A 21,971-nucleotide genomic window follows, 5' to 3' on the forward strand; every position below is an offset into this window, starting at 1 on the left:
CCCATCAGAGGAGATACATGGCAGGAGGGTTTTTCATCTCCTTTTTTTTTTGACTGCTCTTATTTGGGCTTCTGTGAACTCCATGCCCCGCCCCAGCCCCCTTAGGCCGTGTCTTATTTAAGGGAGCTCTTCCCAACACCACTTCGTCCCAGTGGAAGCATCAGTCTTGCGATACAACTTGGTGAGTGTATGCTACTATTGGTTCCTATGGAAGGCTGTAGGGAGCATGGCAGGGTCTAGAATTTTTGATAAAGGATCTTAGGTATTGTAAGAGCACTGTGAGGAGATGAATAGATGAGATGATACTAGATTATAACAGCACTAGTGCCAGGCATCACTGACCATTTTGCTGGCTTGTCATTAGCAAAATAATTTGGGTTCAGAAGACTGCATAGCCATCATTCATAACTCTGGATCTAGATCAGTTGTACCGTGATAAGAAATGAACTTAATGCAGCTCAGCCTCTCATAATTGAAGCTATTATGTATTATGGCCAGTGAAGACATGCTGTAAATTGAGGTGCTGCAATGTGACAGCAGCTGCAACCTAAACTGATGCCAGCTGGGGCCCCAAAGCTCAGTTAGACGGGGGTAGTGGGAGTGAAGGACCCATTTGGGCTAATAACAGCAGGTGGGAATGGGCTTAAAATAGAGCACCAGCCTTCAACGTAGCCCCTTTTTTGGCTCTGCATTAACAGGCTGGGAGTCTCTTGAAACACCTTAGCGATGGAGATACTGTTTTAGCAACCTTCCAGGAACGCTTGGGTGCGAAAATCCATTTCGGCAAATATAAGCAATTCAGAAAGTTAATAGATGCCTTTCTTTCTTTATCAGTTATTTATCAATTAATTAATTTATTTATTGGTACTTGGTCTTGATAATATCACTTTTCTCATTATAATATGTAGCATATCTGTAGTGTGATTATAGAAAAGAATCAAGGAAAGCTCCAACCTTTATAAGCTAGGAGTAAGATATTTAAATAAAGTGCAGTGAGATAGATGAGTAAGTTTTAAACAGAGAAATGAGATACGTGCAGTATTTTAAGCCTCTTTTTTTGGTGTCCGTTACACACAAGCTCCCAGTTGCTGTGTAATGTGTCACTTTTCTCCTAACCCTGTCATGTCTCCCCCCACCCCAGACCATCCCAGAAACCAACCATGTGTGACGACGAGGAGACCACCGCCCTTGTGTGCGACAACGGCTCTGGCTTGGTCAAGGCTGGATTTGCCGGAGATGACGCTCCACGTGCTGTCTTCCCTTCCATTGTTGGAAGGCCCCGCCACCAGGTGCCTGTCCACGTTTGCTAGAATTTTCTTCTGAATATGCACACAACTATTAAAAAGTTTGGATTTAATTATAATATTAACAACTGATTTCCTTTTCTTTAATAATAACCTAAACAGCACAGACTGAGATGATATAAGACAGAGCTTAGTTTACCTCAGATTAAGCAACAAATATAAAGAAAATAAAATACTATTAAGATAAAAACCTGTGTCAAGATTAAAAGCAATTAAAAGCTGTGTAGTGCAGTACTGTCTGTATTTTGTATTGTAAACATGCTGCATCTTTAACCACAGAGCTCACACTCTCTCTGCTTCTCTCTCCCAGGGTGTGATGGTGGGTATGGGTCAGAAAGACAGCTACGTCGGTGATGAGGCCCAGAGCAAGAGGGGTATCCTGACTCTGAAGTACCCCATTGAGCATGGCATCATCACTAACTGGGACGACATGGAGAAGGTGGGGAGCCAGATCTCAACTATCTCTCAAATAGTTTAACTCTAACACAGAGAGATGCATTTCATAACATTCAGTTCATTATGTGTGATCTATAAATCAAGTTTAATTCTGCTGCTGCAAACAAACCCTGACATCTCCAAATGAATCATTTTATATGACGAGACAACACTGCCCTAGCTTTGAACAGAAGCTAATGGGTTCAAGAAATTATCGACCATCCCTTTCATCTGTTTACCATCAAATTTAAGAAGACTTTATGGAGGAAATAGTGTTATCTGTCAAGTCAGATAATAAAAAATATATGTAATAATAATGAAAAAATATAATAAATAAATAATAGAGATGCAGGGTTTTGCCACAGCAGATACTATGCTGAAAGTATAGGCCTCTGATGAATATACTCATTATTCCCCTTCAGATTTGGCACCACACCTTCTACAACGAGCTCCGCGTGGCCCCCGAGGAGCACCCCACCCTGCTCACTGAGGCTCCCCTTAACCCCAAGGCCAACAGGGAGAAGATGACCCAGGTACCCACACCTCCTTCATAAACCCTTTTCACAGTATCTGCTATTCTCTGTCCCATTCTGACCTCTGTTCTATTACCAAGACTCACCCAATCTCTTCTTGTTGTAGATTATGTTTGAGACCTTCAACGTCCCCGCCATGTATGTGGCCATTCAGGCTGTCCTGTCCCTGTACGCTTCCGGCCGTACCACTGGTCAGTATATGCAGAAACACAATTTAACACAATTAATGTACCTAAAGGAAATAGGGCTAAGTGAATTACGAAATAAAAGCTGGTCAGTTGAAATCATGATAGCAAATCACAAATTATTTTATTATAGTTCATAGTGGAATAGTTACCTTCAGTAAATGATAGCAATATGAATCTAGTCCATATTATTATCTTCTATTATATACTGTAAAGAATATTATATAGTTACCATTTTGAGATAAGAGATTATGTGTCAGTGATGACCTTATATTTGTGGTGTAGTTCAGCCAAAGGAAATAAGTGTTAGCATCATTGCTAATTCTATGGCTTTTGAAAAATTCTCTCAGTTGAGTTATACATAGCACAATTAGGCATGCAATGCGGTTTATTTGTCAGACAGCAAGATAAACGACTGGTGCATAGTACAGGATTAGTATTGATCCCTAACCTCCCGGAGTGAGAGCTCAACATGTGGCCCACTGATGTCATCAGCGTAGCTCATTTACACATAGTGCCACATATTCAGAGTGTTTTGTAAATGGCAGAAGCCTGGGTCTGACTAAAGGCTGCCCCCTGCAGGTATTGTGCTGGACTCCGGTGATGGTGTGACCCACAACGTCCCCATCTATGAGGGTTACGCTCTTCCCCACGCCATCATGCGTCTGGATCTGGCCGGTCGTGATCTGACTGACTACCTGATGAAGATCCTGACTGAGAGAGGCTACTCTTTCGTCACAACCGGTGAGTTATAGAAAAAAACATTGCACTGCTAAAGTTGCAAAAAGCTGGACCCTGAGCATAGGCGATAAAGTTAATTGATCAGGGAAGTAATGGCAACCGTTTTGTGTTATTGGTCCTAGCATGAAAAGCTCTGAGGTGATACCCTTAGGAGAATGTAGTGCATAGAAGTTACAAAAAAATTGCCTTTAAGAATATTTTCTTATTCTTAAGGGGAATATTTACAGTGTGACAATGTAGACTACCCACAGCTTACTGATAAAAACTAGGCTACTTTGTGTCAAGGGTACATATGTTTTCCGCTAGTTTGTGCACTTGTTTGACTTGCTATCTGAAACTTGCTCCTCTCAGCTGAGCGTGAGATCGTGCGTGACATCAAGGAGAAGCTGTGCTATGTGGCTCTGGACTTTGAGAACGAGATGGCCACCGCCGCCTCCTCCTCCTCCCTGGAGAAGAGCTACGAGCTGCCTGATGGTCAGGTCATCACCATCGGTAATGAGCGTTTCCGCTGCCCCGAGACCCTGTTCCAGCCTTCCTTCATTGGTGAGCTATACTTTGAAATAAGCCAGAAATATCTCACAAATAACATGCAACAGACAGTTACGTCTAGTTGTACATTTTTGCCGTACTGCCTCTTAACTGAGATCTCCTCCAACCTCAGGTATGGAGTCTGCTGGTATCCATGAGACTGCCTACAACAGCATCATGAAGTGTGACATTGACATCCGTAAGGACCTGTACGCCAACAACGTCCTCTCCGGCGGTACCACCATGTACCCTGGTATTGCTGACCGTATGCAGAAGGAGATCACTGCTCTGGCCCCCAGCACCATGAAAATCAAGGTAAGAATCAGGCCTTATTATGTATTATGTAGTCACATTATTGCACTACTGTTATAAAAAAAATACTGTGGCTGTTATTGTTGCTAAAAAGGCCAATAGTGTCACATACAAATCCCTGACAAGAATTAGCATCTCATACCCTTACTGTTAACGAGATTTTGGTCGTTCCAGCTCAGTGCTAGAGAGCATATTCCATCCACAATATCTCAAAACCAATTAAACCTTTTTCTTCTTTCAGATCATTGCTCCCCCTGAGCGTAAGTACTCTGTCTGGATCGGCGGCTCCATCCTGGCCTCTCTGTCCACCTTCCAGCAGATGTGGATCACCAAGCAGGAGTACGATGAGGCAGGCCCCTCTATTGTCCACAGGAAGTGCTTCTAAGCCAGCAAACCTCCTCTCAGTCATACATTTGTACTGTCTTTTAATGTATATACATGTCCTGTTGTAATAAAAGTGGAACATTAAAAATGCAGTTGTCATCCTTTGCTTCTTTTGCACGACCCAAGGTTAAAAAACTAATAACAGTACTTCAAACTGTGGATTTAAACTTTAAATAAATGTACATAAAGGATGTGTTAAGCCATGATCTCATTTTCCTGGACAAGTACAATCAAACAGGAAGCCATGACCACATTCCAGTTTGAAAAGAACATCTGCATTTACAATTATGGCAAGAAAGAAAAAAGCATAGGAGAAAATGAAATGTCCCTGGCATGGTTCACTGAGCAAATCTATTAAGAATATGCAGTATTGTAAAGTTAAGAAATACATGTTTTCTGGACATCTAGCTAAATCTGAGCTAAACCTTATCCTCATTCTTTACATGTTTACACATGTTAACAGAAAGGATTATGAAAAATGTTCTTAACATAGACCATCAATATGTGTGTAGTTTCAAAATACTAGTCTTTTCTAATTGTGGAGTGAGGAAATCTAAACCAATAAAAGTAATCTAATCTGGTCTTCATTCACTAGAAGTTTTTTAATTAGTTAGTTTTTTTACTGAATGAATATCATTGTCTTTAATTACTTGTGTTGTTCAACCACACCGCGACCCTGAGATGGACAAGCGGAAAAGATGATGAGATGAGATGTTGTTCAATCAGATCTTTGCATTGCAATTTAATGTTTGAAGAATTATGAAACTTACATAATTCTATTTATTATAAAAGACATGCAGGCACTTTTAATGTGTAATGTTTCAATATAGACAGAAAAATTGGCAAAAATGTATTACTTTTACAACTGTAAATGGTTTCAAACATGTTTAACCTAATAACATACAGAGAGATATTATACTGGCAGTGTAGTACATTATATACCGGTTTCTGATGTTTGAAAAAAATAATGGCTGATGTTCTAAGGAAAAAAAAACCCTGAAGATGTATTTACAGACAATAATGGAATTTTGGGCAGCACTGTGGCGCAGCAGGGATCTGGAGGTTGTGTGTTCAAGTCCTGCTCCGGGTGACTGTCTGTGAGGAGTTTGGTGTGTTTTCCCTGTGGGTTTCCTCCAGGGGCTCCGGTTTCCTCCCACGTTCCAAAAAAAACACACGTTGGTAGGTGGATTGATGGCTCAAAAGTGTCCATATGTGTGATTCCAGGTAGGCTCTGGACCCACCGCGACCCTGAATTGGATAAGCGGTTACAGACAATGAATGAATGAATGAATAACTGATTTTTTTTGTAGTCAAAACAATCACAATTAGATATTTTGCAATCACTGGTTTGTAGTTGATAACATACCTTAAAGGTGCTATATACAATTTCAATCTAACACTTTTTGTAAAATTCAATGTTTCCTCACATTGTCGTCGCTGTCACCTTACACCTTGTCACTGGTCTACTATTATGCTCCCACCCAACCAACTCTTACTAAAAAATATTTTCCCACCAAATCCTAGTGTATATATATATATATATATATATATATATATATATATATATATATAGCTGAGCTTTAATTTTTAGGAAGTGTCTGCAACTTCTGAATTGTTAAAAAAAATTACAAATTAATTTATTAAATTTTTCTAACTGTTTCATCGTGGTCAGGGTAGTGTTGGGACTGGAATTTACCTGGAGATTAGGTTGCAGGTGCAATAGGTGCAAGACAGGGATTGTTTGAGTGCACTGAAAATTGTCCACTATGTTTTTGGACACTACTACAAAATGGTGGACCCTCAGCACAGTTTTGGACACAGCGAGAGTCAAAACACAGGCAGTGCAAACATGTTAAAATGCTAACTAATCCAGTGATAGACTTGAAAATCCTAACACAAGCCTGCTGAAGTGCTGTAGTGAATGAAGTAGAGCTTTTCTCACAGTAGAAAAACAATGATTATAAACATCACAATGCTCTCTGTAATGATTCTGAAGAAGCGGTTTAGCAGTTAAACATACTGGCTATTTAAGTCTGTTTAGAGGAGTGTTCCTCCTCAATAAAGAAAAGGTAGAAGAGTTTCAAGAGTATGAGAAGTGTATGTGTTGTGTAAATATAGGACCTATTTTGTAGAAAGTTGTAAAGCAATTTCCAAACCAGTTTCTCTAGATCTCATTTGGAAAGTGATGACCTCTGTCACAGCAGGACTGGCGCCCCCTCCAGGTTTGAGATCCTGTCTTGTGCCCAGTGATTCCAGGTAGGCTCCTGACCCACCTGAACTGGATAAGCCAGTTCCATGCTGAGCTAAACAGTTTAGCTTCTTAGTAGGGCTGGACAATTAATAAAAATTAATCAAAATCAACATTTAGAACTTCTAATCGACATAATCTTGTCTATATTAGCTATTTTTATTCTGGTATGTCCCCACTGTGTGTTCATTTATTGTTCCTTTAAAACCATGCTACCAAGCAGTAGTCATGTGAATCTGCCCCTATCTGCCACATGGAAGCAATCTAAACCAAGTCGACCGAGATACTCGAGTAGCTCATAGCAAAGAAAAACACAGTGTCTATGGTTTGGACGTGCTGTGTTTTTACTATAATTAAGACGGCACTGAACAAAAAGAAGTCAAATGTAAACGCTGACAAAAATCTCTTTCAGCGACCAAAGCACAATCACACACCAAATATAAACAGTGCTCTGAAAACAAGAGAGGAACAAGCTCCCAGCAACATCAGAAAAAATATCCCTGCTTTAACACTGGAGCATATTTACAGCACAAGCCTCGTCACTGAACTATTAGGGTAAAAAATACAAAAAAAAAATTGTTTATTATTCGTTATTGTGGTAAAATGTACAATTAATTGTGATATAGATTTGCGCTCATATCACCCAGCACTACTTCTTAGTTATCAGAGTAAACATTGGTGACATCACTCTGAAGCTCAGCTTGACAGTCAGTAAACATCAGACATCCAGTTTATTTTTTGTCAAACAAGTTATCACAGTTATCAGAAAAGCTCCCAGACAGAGGCCTGACACTTAATCCATAATCCCAGGACCCTGGAGCTGTGACCACATACACGTGTATCTAGATATTTTTAAAAGCTGAGGATTTTTCTGCATTTTGTCTCCCCATTCAACCGCAAATGGCATTTTAGGTCACTGAAAACAGATGTTTTGCAAAAATAACTCCCAAGGTAGACATTTTTGAAAACTCCATTGTCAAAGTTTGGCTCGTTTTTGTCCAAATCAAAGATTGTCAAAAACGTTGATGTCACACATCATGCCTGTCACTCTGAAATTGAAATAACTCTTAATTTCCTATATATAGTGAATTACATAATCATTAAACAACAATGTATACAGACAAATAACACTAGATTTCAGATAACCACATATGAATAAAAATAAATTGTATATTGGAAATATATAATGCACTATTTCAATATAAATTCAGTAATTCTTGACTTGTGTAGAGCACTATATAGAGAGATTTAAGATAAATCTAGTGCTTCTCTTATGCCTCATGGTGTTTTGATGTCTCTCTTTCACAGGTACTAAGTCCCCCTTACTGGACTGGCATGATAATACAACTAGTGTCATATTAATTTGGATGATTATATTTTCAATAATAGTTACAGATATACAAATATGTGTGGACTAGGCCTCAGTGTCCTCTTCCTGTCCACCACTTGCCTGCAGCTTCAAAAACCTACCCCACGAACTGACAGGGTTGGTTCTTTAGGTTTATGATGTCCGAAATCCTACCCGTCTAAATCTGCCTGTTTGAGACTATCTTAGAAAAATACTACAAAGAAGAAAAAGTATATACAAAGAGGAAAATGATCAGCAGTGTCTTAGACTGCTTACTTCACATGGGACATTTTCATCCAACATCACGCATATATATTAACATGGTTAAACAGCTGACTTTTCACTAAAGGGTGTCTTTAAAGTGTTTCCTACTAACTAACATACTGTAATACAGAAATCCTCCCCAGTTTTAGACAGTTCAACACACTTTAGTCATGTGATCGCTGTGGCCAATCACAGGACCCGGAAGAGAGTTGTGACGCAGCTGCTGAGAAATTTGAACAGGGAGCAGCCAATCAGAGAGCAGGACGAGGTAGCGCAGCCGTTTGAACAGCGTCTCACCCCCAGCAGGAGGGTCGTCGCAGATAACACCGGAGAAGTAAATATTTGATATTGAGGACGCGTTTTAAGTTCGGTTTCTAAGACGTTTTAACCACAAGAATGTCGAGTGAGTCAAAATGCTGGATAGGTAGAATAACTAGCCTCGTTTTATAACGTTATCTTTACTCGACGGAAACATAAGCATAGTGAAGCTTGTCTGTTTACGTAACCGTTAATGTCGAGCAGGATGCCTGTGTACTGAGCAGACTCGCCAGTGCCTCTGATTTGCAAGCAGTTGATCATAGTTTAAATAGCGAGGAGGTGAAAAGGTCTTTGAAGCAGAATGAAAAACGTGGAGAGAAACGTCGTCCGCCTGGCCGTGGTGCAGCACCTTAGAGCTACGTACGGAATAAAGACGAAGAACTGGAACAAAAGCAAAACGAGCAGCAAGTTGACAGCAGGCAACTCGGTAAGAGAAGCTGAACTCCCTCAGTTTTTACCAAATAGGCAAAGAGGCATAATCATAGAAATGGCACAGGATCCTGTCTGCCAAATACGATACGATAACGGTATATACCAATACATGCATTTTCTTGTTTTTTTTTTTTAATTCACCTGCAAAATTCATAAAACATAGTTATATTTTATAAAACGTATAGTGGCCCAAAAGTTAGTTTTGCTGCCACACACCCCGGGGCCCTGGAGTTTGATCCTTACTCTTGGTAGTTGGCTTTTTTTTTCTTTTTCTTTTTTTGCATTTTTTGTACTTTGGTTGTTATTTCCTCTTGTATTCGTTTTACTTTGCAATATTCAGGAAGGCAAGTATCTGGATGTGGTTTTGATTCTCCATTTTGTTCATGAATGACTAATGAGAATAAGTTGAAAGACCCATCATTCATAGCACCATGATTTTATTTTTGCAAGGATACTTCTCAAGAAAATTCTAATGCCAAACACAAGTCAGACATTTGCATTTTTTGTTTTGGAGAAACAACCAGTTTGGTGCTTTCTCCCCATGTCTGTGTGTTTCCTCCAGGTGCTCCAGTTTAATCCCACAGACCAAAAACACGTTGGTAGGTCAGTTGACTGTGTCAAATTGTCCACAGTGTGAGTGTGATGCTCTGCAATGGGCTTGTGCCCTGTCCTGAGTGTTTTGGGTGGCCTCTGAATCTACTGTAACCCTAATCGTAAATTTAATAATAACATTTTGTATCTGCTAATAACCAGAGAAGATTTATTAATTCATTTCTGTGGAATAACTGTGTTTTTCATGTTTATATGACAAACTACTAGGCTGTTTATTAAAAACAATTTACTGAAATAAAAGATGCTTTGCGTGTAAAGTGACCTTTGGTTATTCAGCAAGTCATCAGGTCATTGTCACTAAAGTCACAGTAAATGAAGAAGTTACACAATTTCCTCTTTGAATGAAGATGCACATTATTAAGACAGCTGCTCAGTCATAAGTTTAGAGCACATGACTGTCCATTTGTGAATCTTATTGACCACCACAGTGGTTTGTTAATACTATGATTCCAGGCATTACATCTAGCAACTACATAAAGTAGCCAATGAGTCAATTTAATATGGCAAACTTAGTCTCAAGGTGTTGTCCTCCAGAACCATGTTAACATCTACTGTTAATGTTAAGGATTTTAATTCTTGTTCTTTTAAATTACATGTTTGGTGTATTCCTCAAGCCCATTATGTTTATAAAGCAAGCAGGAAAAGCCGCATTTTTACTTTTCACTGGCGGTCTAATGAAGTGATTGAATTGAGGATGGGTTGGGAGTTTAAATGGTGTTGCTGTTCAAACAAACAATGCTTAGCTTGTTCAGTTTTTTCAATTTGAACGTTTAACTTCACCGTCTCAGGAACCTGATTTTGCTTTTCTGACCTGAGTGTCTGATCTTGTTGTATTTCAAACAAGAATATGCCCCAAAGCTATGGTATATTTGCTTATAATGAGCCAACTTGGCTTGGCATTCTTTTCTTGTGTAGGCTTGTCATGAATACTGGACAATTTTCAGGTGCTTGTTTTAAAATGTAGGCTTCCAGAATGAATAAAAAATAAGTTTCTGATATATTAAATATATTAACATGTTTATGTATTTTTAGGTGAAAGTTTTTGGAGTTGCTTTAGAAAGTCTTCCACATTGCCATGTGCTGGACTATGGTGATATACCCTGGTAAGAAAAGTTATTTTCCTATTTCCAAAACATGTAAACTTGATATACTTGATAAACTTGATAAAGTTTTTAAAGTGAGAACAATTGCATTACCACCTCATTGTAATCAGTTGTGTTTTATTACCCATGTGCTTCTATATTTCTTTTAACAACTGCAAAACAAATGGTTACAAAATATGAAATATTTAATATTGAAATGATAAACTTTGCTTTGTAGCAGTGGTAGTTTTATAAAATGCTAAATAAACCAATATTTCACCAAAGGCGCTAACTTTTATCACCTTGCATAGCTTCCTTGTAGATGCTTGTACATGCCTTATGCTGCATTTGGACACAGAAGGCCTGTTTAGGAAATCAGGTTCCATTGTTCGAGTGAAGGCGCTTAGGGTGAGTGAAGACTTTAATTGCCTTGTCTAACTTTTCATGGAGGGGCCCTGGCTGGAACTCCTATTAAACAAGGACTTTATTGTGTTAACCCTGTAGGCAAAGCTGGATCAGGCTGAGGAGTGTCTGTCCACTGCCCTCCCACTGGATATAGCTGGGCTTTTGAAACAGTTTTTTCGGGAGATGCCTGAGCCAATTCTGCCAACAGACCTGCAGACGTCTTTTCTGAAAGCCCAGGAACTGCCCACAGTGGAGGAGAGAACCTCAGCCACCATCCTACTCTCCTGTGTACTGCCCCATGAGAACGTAAACACTTTGCGCTACTTCTTCAGCTTTCTGAGGAGGGTCTCTCACCGGTGAGTCTCTTTTTAAACACAAGGTTAAGCTGGTGTGATTTCTAAAGATTTGATGAGGTTTTGATCGTTTAACTTCTAATTATTTCCACCGCATGGGTCTAGCTCTGCACGTTTAAAGCTCCTTGCTTTTCCACTGGCAGGGCTCCCCCGCAAAATGGAGCCGATGACTAACAAGTTGCGGTTTGTGCTAGATTTGAATGAGCTCCTGCATTTCCTGCTGATTGACTTGGCTCTGGCCAATAAGCACTATGCAGGGTTTACACATCACCATTTAGTACCTACTCGGCACGGTTGGAACCCCAAGTGAAGGAGGACTGAAAACCTACCCTGTTCCAGGGACCAGGTACCAGATTTGGCCAGTAGAAAAGCAAGAGTTGTGCCAGGTCGAGTAGAGTCGTGTAGGTTCCATGCAGTGGCATTATTGTGCTTCTGACCTGTCGTTTTAAATATGCTGGGGAAACATCCTAGAGTTTAACTTTCTTATTTATGACTCTGTCCTTTTTCCAGATGTGCTGACAACAAAATGGATAGCAGCAACCTTTCTTTAGTGTTTGCTCCCAACCTCCTGCACTGTGGAGATGGGACAGAGAAAATGAATGCCAACACTGAGAAAAGAATAAAACTTCAGGCTGCTGTTGTTCAGTGCCTAATTGAAAATGCTGAAGACCTAGGTATCTAGTACATGATTACAAATCAACATAAGGAGACAGACCTTTTTGGTTGTAATATATACTAATACTAGTGGTTTTGTGTCTACAGGTGTGGTACCAGATTTCCTCCTTGCCAAAGTGCCTGCCATGCTGGGTTGTGAGTCTGGTGGATTGCTTTCCCCATCAGATGCTCTTGAAGATGGAACCACACCCTCTGTGATAAAGAGAAACAGGCGCAGTATAGGCGGTAAAAGCTTTGTAAACATAAAGTAATATTTGTTAAAGTTTGTGTCCACTTTACTTGGGCCCTTACGTAGACTTAACCTGACATGCAATGGAACATTTTACATGATTTACTTAAACATAGGCTTTCATACTTGAGTGGCTTTGTTTTGCATTCCAGATATGGTAAACGGAGCTCTCAATAAATTAAAAACTAGTAGAACCCCTTCACATACACCGCAGCCTGATGGAACAGGTGGGTATAGATGTTCCATTTAGGCATGGCTGCAGTTATTGAATGCATGAAGGTTATTATACCTTATCAAACCACCTTTGTGGTAATATCTGCTTGCTGTATGTTCTGCCAAATGGTTGTCAGAAGTATTCAGGTGTAGCACATATATTGAAGCTTTTCCTGCATCAGCTTTTCTTCAGTCCTAGATATGCTTGCCTTGTTTCATTAAACCAATGGCTTGTTTTTTGGCTCTTGGTTTGTTCTTGATTGTGGACAGATTGGTGATTGCACAAATGGCACACAATCGTTCTTTGGATTATTGTTCTCAATTTGAGCCCAATTCTTTTAATTAGACTGAATGTATCTGGATACCTCTTTACGTTCTTTCTCTGAATGTGTTGCATATATCCATGTTTTAATTTGATTTTCTTCAGCTGAGCTCAGTGTTTTTCAGCTTTCCACTTGGCACACTGGTTTTTGACATGTACACTTTGGGAAGACCACTTTTGGGGAAAGAAATGTATACAATTTATGTGAAAGCAAACTATGACTAAAATCAATTCTGTTGGTAAATCTGTATTGTCAACCATCTCAGCCCAGTGTTAAATGCATGAAAACGTTCATGTTCATCTTTTCTATGGCTGTGGTTTGTGTGTAAGAGAGCAAATGAGGCCAACCCACACTAACTTGTCTGTAAACAGTGTCTTAAATATATCTTTTTATATACAAATACTGCACTGTGCCCATGGTGAGATTGGTGAGAAATGCTGATCTACTCAGTGTGCGCTTATGCAAGCATTCTTAGGTCTGAGCTACAACATTGCATTCAATTTTAAATCGCTCTAACTTTGACTCTTGTTTCAATTTCTTTTTAGTACTTTCTGTGGCTACCCCTGTTATTACACCCAAGCGTAAGCTTCCCATGGAGTCAGGACACAGTTATGGATTCTCTAACAAGAAGCGCAGGTCCATCAAAAAGAATCTTGGCCTGGAGCTGTTGCCTAGTGCCTTGTTTGGTGGAGGTTCTACACCTGGATCAGGTGAGAGAGAAATTTAATGTATTTAATTTTTTTGTTTTATATATATATATATATATATATATCTTGTTGCAATAGTGTATGCATGAGACCAAACTAGCAATGGTAATTTGTTTTATATGACATTAATTTTAGATTCATTGTATGTTGATAGCTGAAACAGGTGACAGGCCCAGCTCAAGTGCAAATAAACATGTTCAAGTACAAGTCAAAAATTTGACATTTTTTCTCAAGACCAGTACATTGTTTTTAATAGCTATGAATGTATAATTTAATAATTGGGACTTGGTCTGTCAAGATGGTATCTGTAGCTCTAAATTCACACTACTACTACTACTCGAAGTAGGTTTAAGTGCGTGAAACCATTGATATAAATATTTTACACTTGGACATTTGTCTCTATTTTAGACTTTCACATTTTAATATCGGCAATATCTTAAATCATCCATGTGCTTGGTTCCCTCAGTGCACAGTGCTTCCGGAACACTGGACTCCTCTCAGAGTGCCTTATCTTCTGTGGGGAGAAGTAGCCGGCTGTCTGCAAGCACCGCCAAGAGAAAGAGTAAAAGACTGAGTCATCGACATGTCAACAGGTATTTTGCATTAAGTCTGTGACTGAAAATATAGAAGGGTATGAAATTCTCATCTTCGTTCCATTCAAACCTTGCAAAAACTTAGTTCTTTTAGGACTGAATGGAGTAAATTCTTACGGATCAAATGTTAATTTGTGATGACATCTTACAGGAACAAATACGTAATTTTAAGATAATATTACAAACAGCTTCAGAATCATTATGATGCTCCACTGACATGGGGAGAACAGTCTCTGTCTTTGCTGCCTTGGGCTCAGCACTGAAGAATTGGCAGTATGTAACGCCCATTGATTTCTGTACAGTGCTATAAATATGAATTACGCTTGTTTGTAGTGCTTCTTTATTAAAGGGGTGTCTACAATCGTTGGGAAACGCTGTTCTCTCTGGTTTGTTTATATTCGGAAGCTTCATTTGTATGTGAATGAATATTAACTTGTCTAAGTTTTTATTCATTGTTTGAATTACCACAGAAACTCATTTGTAAGTCAGTTTTAGTCTTGAGTTCTATTCGTTGGGATAAAATATTTTGTATAGCACCTTATTACAACTGATGTCCCAAAGCAGCTTTAAAGAATTCCAGTAATGACAAAAGTTTTAATATGAAACATGAAACACCCAGGTGAGCAAGCCAGGGGCAATAGTGGCAAGAAAAAAAAAAATGAATGCACGACACAAGATTTCAACTGACTAACGTTTCTGTTGGGTCCCCACCACCCCTTTACTTTCATATTTTTCAGAATTGAATCAGGGAAGGCTGGCTGCTTTTCTCCAAGAGTGACAAAAAAAGAAGCAACAAGAAAATCCCTGCGTCTGCGCTTTAGCATTGGAAAAACAAACCGAGACTGTGTAAGTCCATCTACTTAGTTTGCCTTCACAAGAAACTGTACAAAACTTTAATCAACAGTTTGTCGTCTTGTTTGTCAGTACAGTATAAATTTGTATGTGTTCAGAATGATGGGGCTCCTGTAGTGACTGATAACATCAGTGTTTTTTCAACGTGTTATTTCAAGCTATTGATTCTGGGTATCTTGTTGACCAAATGGGTTTTGTTTTTTGGCAACAATATGACACGACTTAACTTTGCAAGTTTTTTTCAACTTTGTAAATGTGCTTTTTCAAGCCCCTTGATCTACATACAGAATCACTGAGTGCTTAAATTGGTTGCACAAATTATTACTTAAACTTTGAAAAATCTCTGGTACTAATGCCCATGGTATATTTCACATTCATATTAATTATCTACTTGTTTGTCTGAGTACCTTTTTATTATATAAAATTTTGTATAAACAAGTACTAGAATTTTCTAGAAATAACTAACCAGAGAAACGTATAAATATATTGAGTAAAAACTAAACTTGCATGAAAGTTACTCAAGATTTGCACTTTTATATGTCTGTCTGTGCCTACAACATATATATTTTTCTGTCAGTGAGTGAAAGAGATGGTTGTAACTGGGTGTCTTAATTCCTGCTATGACCACTGGGCCTTTATGAAAATGTTTGGGTATTTTTTTTTTTTTTTCTCTATTAATGTTAAAACACTAATTGTTGCATCAGTTTCTTTTGTATGGGAGTGCCTTTGCCTAACCTTGCACATCTTGTAATATTACAAGAGAAGGTCATTTTATATTAGCTTTATGTAGTCTGTAACCTGTAATTGCAGAAAATGTTTTAATAATAAACTATTTAAGAGAGAAAAACACTTAATATATGCATGTAACCTTTTTAAAATGATTTTTTTAACCATTATTCCCATATGTGGAGGGTAGTATGTGTTGGCTTTCCCCTGCATTCATACTCTCATACTTTAATGCATTTTACTGGAATGTTTGTTTACTCCAAAATAAATATACATTGGCCAAATCAGTCATTGCTCGCATTTCTTTGAGGAAATCACTCTTGTAATTGCAGACATAAAAATGTGTCATAGCATTTAACGACACATGGGTGTGGCATACAATCAGAAGTAAAAAGAAGGTGCCTTTATTCCAACAGAGTGTCGTTTCACATTCTCTACCGGTGCCAAAGGGGTCAGAGACCATTGGTTGGCGTCTAGCAACACAAGACAGCGTCAACAGTTTTCACTTCACCAAAGAACCTGCATTTAGTTCATCTGTTTTGACAAACAGTACTTCAGAAGGTCAGTGTTTTGATTTACATCTTGTTAAGTTTATATTTTCAGTTTTAATATTTTAGTTAATCCACCAATAGACTGGTTAGAAGGCATCCTGAATCTCTCACAGATTTTTACTAAAATTAGTGTGATTTCATTTACCAGTTCTAAAAGACTCATTTCCCCCATCCCTTGGGTAAATATAATAAAAAAAAATTGTCTGAAGTAATGTCTGAAGCTTGTGACACAGATTTTGGTCCCCTGTTCATAGCTGGCATTAGTATATCTTATAACTATAAACCAAAAGATTTTACTGTTGTAGACAGTTTCAATGTTGGAATATAATTAGTTTCAGTTCTGGTTAGTTGGCTCTGTTTTTCGTAATTAAAATAAAGTTTAATATATGTTTTAGTGTTGGTTCATGTAAACCAGATACTCAATGTTTAACATGTGCTTTGCAAATTCACTCTGTGACTAAACTCATTGTCTTTAAATGTGAGAGGGTGTCAGAATAGTCTTTCAAAGTCCTTTCAGAGACTCTTCAAAGAGTACTCAAGGGTTAGTATTAACTTGAAAACACTAACTACAGGTTTGAATGGCACTATCTTGGTGGTGCATTGTTATCTGATCATTGAAAAATAAAGGTGGTCTGGGATGCCACAACTTTCATAATGTTTCATAACATTTCAAATCCCAAATTAAAGTAACACTGACTGGCTGAGATAATAACCTCACAACAGGAATAAGGGACTGAATAGTTTGGTTACTATTTTGTTTGAACAAATCTGTGAAAATAAAGCGAGATATGAGGTTTAGCTTATTTCACCATTGCCATTGAGCCATGCTTTTGGAGACTTTTGGTTTATTTTACTGCAGAACTTGCTATATATATAGTTCTGTAATGGGCTGTGTTGAGTGAAAGCAATACGATGCTATTTCCAAATCTGCTTCACAGGTGCCAAGTACATCAGTAAGTCTGAAGACAACCTGCTGACCCCATGTGGCATTAAAGAACCTGGGACCCCCTGGAGAAGGGAGACTCCTGATGCAACTCAGGCCTACACTGGAAGCTCTTTCTCAGACTCTCCCATGAGTGCTTGCCTAAAGACCACCTACTGTTCAGAACCAATCATTGTTGTCAGCAAGCCCCCTATAGTCAGCAGCATTCCAAAGAGCCTTTGCTGTGCTACTAGCTCTGAGAGCCTGGCTAGTGAGGAAAGATCTCAGACAGGTCCTACTCTTCTAAGAATCCAAGGAACTACTGATGAACCTGTTGTTCATACTACTGACAAAGATCTGAGAGAGGAGCCCAAAAAGGAAACTGAAGAAAAAGCAAATTATATGCCTGTGCCTTCTGTACTCTCTGTACTTTCCAAAGACACAGCTGTACTTTCAGATGAACTGAAGAAAGATACTGCTCTCCAAGAACCACAAAAATCTGTGGATGATCAGAACGTAACTTTTGGACAAATCGAGTTACTTCCATTGTCTCCTTTACACATAGACAGTGCAGTATTTGATACTGTAACTGCAGAAAGCCCTTTCTTGGTTAAGAACACCCTTGAGAGCTTGCTGAGTGTAAAACCTGAAAGCAGCTGTGATATTGTTGACAGCTCATCGGGTTCTCCAAACTGCAGCCGGCTGATCGATGCTCTTGACATTCAAAGTCCGATGGCTTTCAGACTCAACAGATCCTTCACTGTTCAGTCTACACCATGTGCAGCAAGAGAGCAGACTGTGAAACTCAACACCTCCCAACCTGAACTGTCTCTGATAGATACGTCTTTAAATCAGCACAGTGTTCCTACGTGTGAAAACCAACAGCAGGAAGAATCTATAGAGCTAATGCAACCACCACGATCAAGAGTGGCTGACCACATACAACGCTTCAACACATTGACGCTCAGTTCTCCCAAAAACAAAGTGGTGCGGTCACCTCTGAAGTTCCAGCGGACGCCTGTGAAGCAGTCTGTCACGAGAATCAACAGCCTTTTGGGCCAGAGGAAAGCAGCGAGGTCTGGGTGGTGTGCTGCCACTCGTGAAACAACTGTCATGAAGGCACCGTGTTTAGAAACTGACCTCTCCACTGAAGCCCTAAAGCAGAGCCAAGCCACAGAGATCCCTGACCAGACTCCTGATGAGGATGTTTTCTTAAAATCAAAGTCAGCTATTAGGCACTACGCCCTGGGGGATGTTACCAATATAGTGGTACCCAAAGCAAAGGGTGATGCCTCCTCAAACAAAAGTGTCCCTTCTGAAGGTACAAAATCTATTATGCTTCAAGTATCTAAAAGAGACATGAGACACTACAGGGGCTCACCTAAGAACCCCATTTTGCAAGGCAAGCTGCTGTCAGCAATGAAACCCATAGACCTTTAAGACTGTGGTACAAAAAAAAAAAAAAAGTCTGCTTCATCAGGATGAAACTTCAGCTTATCGATTTTGCTTTTTCTTATGCATCTCATCTATTCAGGGGTCTTAATTTATTTACTGACATTTTACAAGTTTGAGCTGTTCTTTTAGTGAATAGATGGTGTTCAATGTTTTGTTTGTGAAGTAAAATATGAACGTTCTGTTATTTTACAATAGGCCAAAAAACATGTTTGTGGTTGTTTAATATAAATTGCTGGTTAAATCTGAATTTGGATTATATTATTTTAGTTGAGATCTTATTTTTAAATGCCTGCTTTTTCTTTCTCTCTCTCTCTCTCTCTCTCTCTCTCTCTTCGGGTAAGGAGATATTGGAGCTAATTTTAAATTCTCAATTTTAAAGGAATATATTGATATTTTGCTAGATATGGCAGGAGCCATGCGTCATGTACTCAGTACATTAGCTGAAGTCCTGTAACTTAAAGTTGTATGACTCTAGGAATGTGAAGACACGAAAAACTTGATCGCATTCTCCTCAGAGTAAAAATGTTACGATTTCTCTAAGTGGAGTTAGCTAGTGTAAGTCAGGGAAAGTGTAAAGTGTGACTGATGGGGTTTGTGTATGGTATTGTCTGAGTGGTGAAGTATGTCGGAGGTCTGGATGGAAGGTTTTCTTTACCTTTTATTTATTTTCTGTGTTCTTAATGGTTAAAATCTTAAGCATTGCTGTTAAATGAAGAAGTGGGTTTAAAAATACTGATGTACCTCAAAAGGCTTTTGTAAGAATTAAACAGTATTATAAATGCTAATGTCTGGTCTTAAACCATGTATGTATACATGTCTGAAATGTTAAAGAGTATGAAGTTGCCAATTCAAAACTGCTTTGAGATTATTTTCCTCATTCGACCACAAGGTGGAGCAGTACGTTAAACTCTGAGCTCATTTCTGCAGTGATTTCTCTAGAGCAGGGTCCTTAAATTAAAGGTCATATGGTATCTCTATGTACAGACGGGAACTAGGCTTGTACATCACTGAAAAAGATAATCCTTTGGCTGTTAGCTGTCCTGCAAAATGTTACTGAAAGCATATGTATAAATCTGGGATAAGAATCAGAAAGTGTTTTAAAATCGCAGAACATTGTGGAACTCCTGCTCTAGAGTAATATTTGCCTGTGTGTGTGTAAGAACCCAAAGTAGGGCTGGACAATACGGCCTAAATTTATATCACAATATATTTCTTAATTTTGGTCGATACGATATAATTCAGATTCAGTATAAAATCCGTTGAAAAACTTTCAAGAATAAACTAGACACCATCAAACACAACCCTATTGGCTTTGCCAATATTATTAATATTTTTAAACAGTTTTAAATTGCGTGCTGAAGTGATGCTAGTGCCCTGTAAAGACTGTCAGTCAGTGGCAATGTTGTAAATGTAAATTCAAAATGTGTTTAAAAATCAGTGTTATTGAAACATTTTATATTGTGAAATATATTGAATTATTGTCTAGCTCTAACCCAAAGTTATTGATGTCATTTAGGGACCTGGGCTTAAACAAACCAGTCAGCCCTAGTCCTGATATTTCTGAAAGTTAATTATATCTACAAAACAGGTAAGTCTCTAGTAGGAAAAGAGATGAGGGACAACAGTAGTGGTCAGTCTTCAACTCTGGATTTAAGATATTGGGCTAACAGGAATCCTTCTGTAGCCCCTTTAATTTAAATGTTCAGTGGGTTCAATCTTAATACTTAAAATTGTATTAAAGGGAATTTTATACATGTTCAATATACGGATCATTTTGTTGGTAACTTTTTTCTAAAAGATCACCTCAGTTATAATAATAATAGTAATAAGGAAGCACTATAATTAAATGTTTGTGTGTTGGTGAATAATCAAAGAACACTGAAGAAATATTAAGCTACTCCAGTTAGTGCTACTTTGTCTTAAAGAGAACAAATGTATATTTTACCTTTTAACGGGAGATTTAAAATATACCTGTCCACAGTACTACACTTACATATGTTAAATGAGTTACAGACAGCACTAATAATTCATGAATTGAACTACTATAAGATGCACCCAGGCTCCAGTGCAGAAACAGCTTGTATAATCTCCACAGAACACTGAAATGAAATGAAGCTAAACAGGAACCAAAGACCACTACTCCCTACGCCAGGGGTCTAGAGCTTTGTAGTATCTGGAATAACAGAGTGCCACCTACCTCCTCTGGAATATTTGTGATCCAGCGCTAAACATACAAAATTTGAACCTGACCTTAATGTTGTTAACTCTCTCAAAAGTGTTCCAACATCTATTACAAAGCCTCCACAGGACAGTGGTGGCAGTTTCTTTCTTTCCACAAACCTTTGGCCATATACAGGAATAGATACTGGAACATTTCTGAGAGGTTTCGTTGCACTATGCTGTATAAATAGGTATGGATGATTAGTTCTTCGTGACAAACACATCTCGGAGGAGTCGGGTGGAGCTCCATCACTCCAGAGAATGCCGCTTTATACCCCTCTCATCATTGGGCATGGTGATATTAGGCTCATGAGTAGCTGCTCCATTTTATTTCAGGGCCGGGTCACATCTGATGGATTGTTTCTCATGGAGGTAGAAGCCTGACATTAGAAGACAGTGCCCCTGTCGGTGTTGTGGATGGGTTCATTCCCTTCCTATTTAACTTGAGTTTGAACTGACTTCTGATGAAGAGAGAATGAGGAACAATGCAGTGAACAGTTAATTTCAGTGAACTATTTACACATTTTCCCGTCACAACTCTCCAGTGCTGTGACCAGGCCTCAATAATCTGTGTTGCAGAGTATCTCTCTCTTTAATAACCACTGGTAAATCAACAGAAATAACAGTTGTTTTGCCTTGTGTTATAAAGCATGGCACTAATGTGTGACAGGTGCTATATTTAATTAAAATAAGTAGTAACCTTTTTAATTTATTATAACATAATTAAAAGCAATACGTTACCAATGATTGATAATTCTGCGTTGTGACTGAGACGCTGGGCCTGCTTGAGTAAGAGCAAGCGCATTTCATTGCCCTGAATGATGTGCATCAGTGGTTGAACCACTGATGTAAAAACTATTAAAAGAACAAGGAAACAAGCGGAGATTTGAGTGCATGAACCCTAGCGTCTGCCCACCAAGCCTCATTTACATAAAGCACAGCCTAATTCAAGCCATGTGTTCAGTGCTCTCTTTACTTACTTATTTACTCTTTTCTTTTCATTCATTCATTATCTGTAAGC

General features: G+C 38.7%; 2 protein-coding genes across 3 annotated transcripts; both read left to right on the forward strand.

Annotated features, from left to right (window-relative positions):
* Positions 1-1,146: 1,146 nt before the first annotated feature.
* On the forward strand, positions 1,147-4,443 carry actc1b (actin alpha cardiac muscle 1b). The gene is made up of 8 exons (XM_066673424.1): positions 1,147-1,289; positions 1,615-1,743; positions 2,162-2,272; positions 2,379-2,463; positions 3,040-3,201; positions 3,550-3,741; positions 3,860-4,041; positions 4,280-4,443. The coding sequence occupies exons 1-8, from the start codon at positions 1,161-1,163 to the stop codon at positions 4,421-4,423; spliced, it is 1,134 nt and encodes a 377-aa protein (XP_066529521.1). The 5' UTR covers positions 1,147-1,160; the 3' UTR covers positions 4,424-4,443.
* A 4,149-nt stretch (positions 4,444-8,592) lies between these two features.
* Positions 8,593-20,051, forward strand: arhgap11a (Rho GTPase activating protein 11A). Of its 2 annotated transcripts, XM_066673425.1 has the most exons (12): positions 8,593-9,027; positions 10,677-10,747; positions 11,038-11,134; positions 11,231-11,487; positions 11,995-12,158; positions 12,247-12,384; positions 12,541-12,615; positions 13,470-13,634; positions 14,098-14,224; positions 14,962-15,070; positions 16,219-16,363; positions 17,292-20,051. In XM_066673425.1, exons 1-12 carry the CDS (start codon positions 8,902-8,904, stop codon positions 18,713-18,715), a joined length of 2,898 nt encoding a protein of 965 aa, XP_066529522.1. In that variant the 5' UTR covers positions 8,593-8,901; the 3' UTR covers positions 18,716-20,051. The 2 variants fall into 2 exon arrangements, with proteins under 2 accessions (XP_066529522.1, XP_066529523.1); XM_066673426.1 differs by lacking the exon at positions 12,541-12,615 and having other exon boundaries at positions 17,292-20,050.
* The last annotated feature ends 1,920 nt before the right edge of the window (positions 20,052-21,971 follow it).

This window comes from Hoplias malabaricus, chromosome 1 (genome assembly GCF_029633855.1).
Source record: "Hoplias malabaricus isolate fHopMal1 chromosome 1, fHopMal1.hap1, whole genome shotgun sequence".
Classification (NCBI taxonomy): Eukaryota; Metazoa; Chordata; class Actinopteri; order Characiformes; family Erythrinidae; genus Hoplias; species Hoplias malabaricus.

What these genes read in the sequence shown, in the direction of transcription:
- actc1b (XM_066673424.1), top strand. Translation starts at nt 1,161, where the DNA reads ATGTGTGACGACGAGGAGACCACCGCCCTTGTGTGCGACAACGGCTCT. An exon ending in CGCTTCCGGCCGTACCACTG is followed by an intron (nt 2,464 to 3,039) that starts GTCAGTATATGC and finishes TGCCCCCTGCAG; the next exon opens with GTATTGTGCTGGACTCCGGT. An exon ending in GTTCCAGCCTTCCTTCATTG is followed by an intron (nt 3,742 to 3,859) that starts GTGAGCTATACT and finishes CTCCAACCTCAG; the next exon opens with GTATGGAGTCTGCTGGTATC.
- arhgap11a (XM_066673425.1), top strand. Translation starts at nt 8,902, where the DNA reads ATGAAAAACGTGGAGAGAAACGTCGTCCGCCTGGCCGTGGTGCAGCAC. An exon ending in TTCGAGTGAAGGCGCTTAGG is followed by an intron (nt 11,135 to 11,230) that starts GTGAGTGAAGAC and finishes TTAACCCTGTAG; the next exon opens with GCAAAGCTGGATCAGGCTGA. An exon ending in CTGAGGAGGGTCTCTCACCG is followed by an intron (nt 11,488 to 11,994) that starts GTGAGTCTCTTT and finishes TCCTTTTTCCAG; the next exon opens with ATGTGCTGACAACAAAATGG.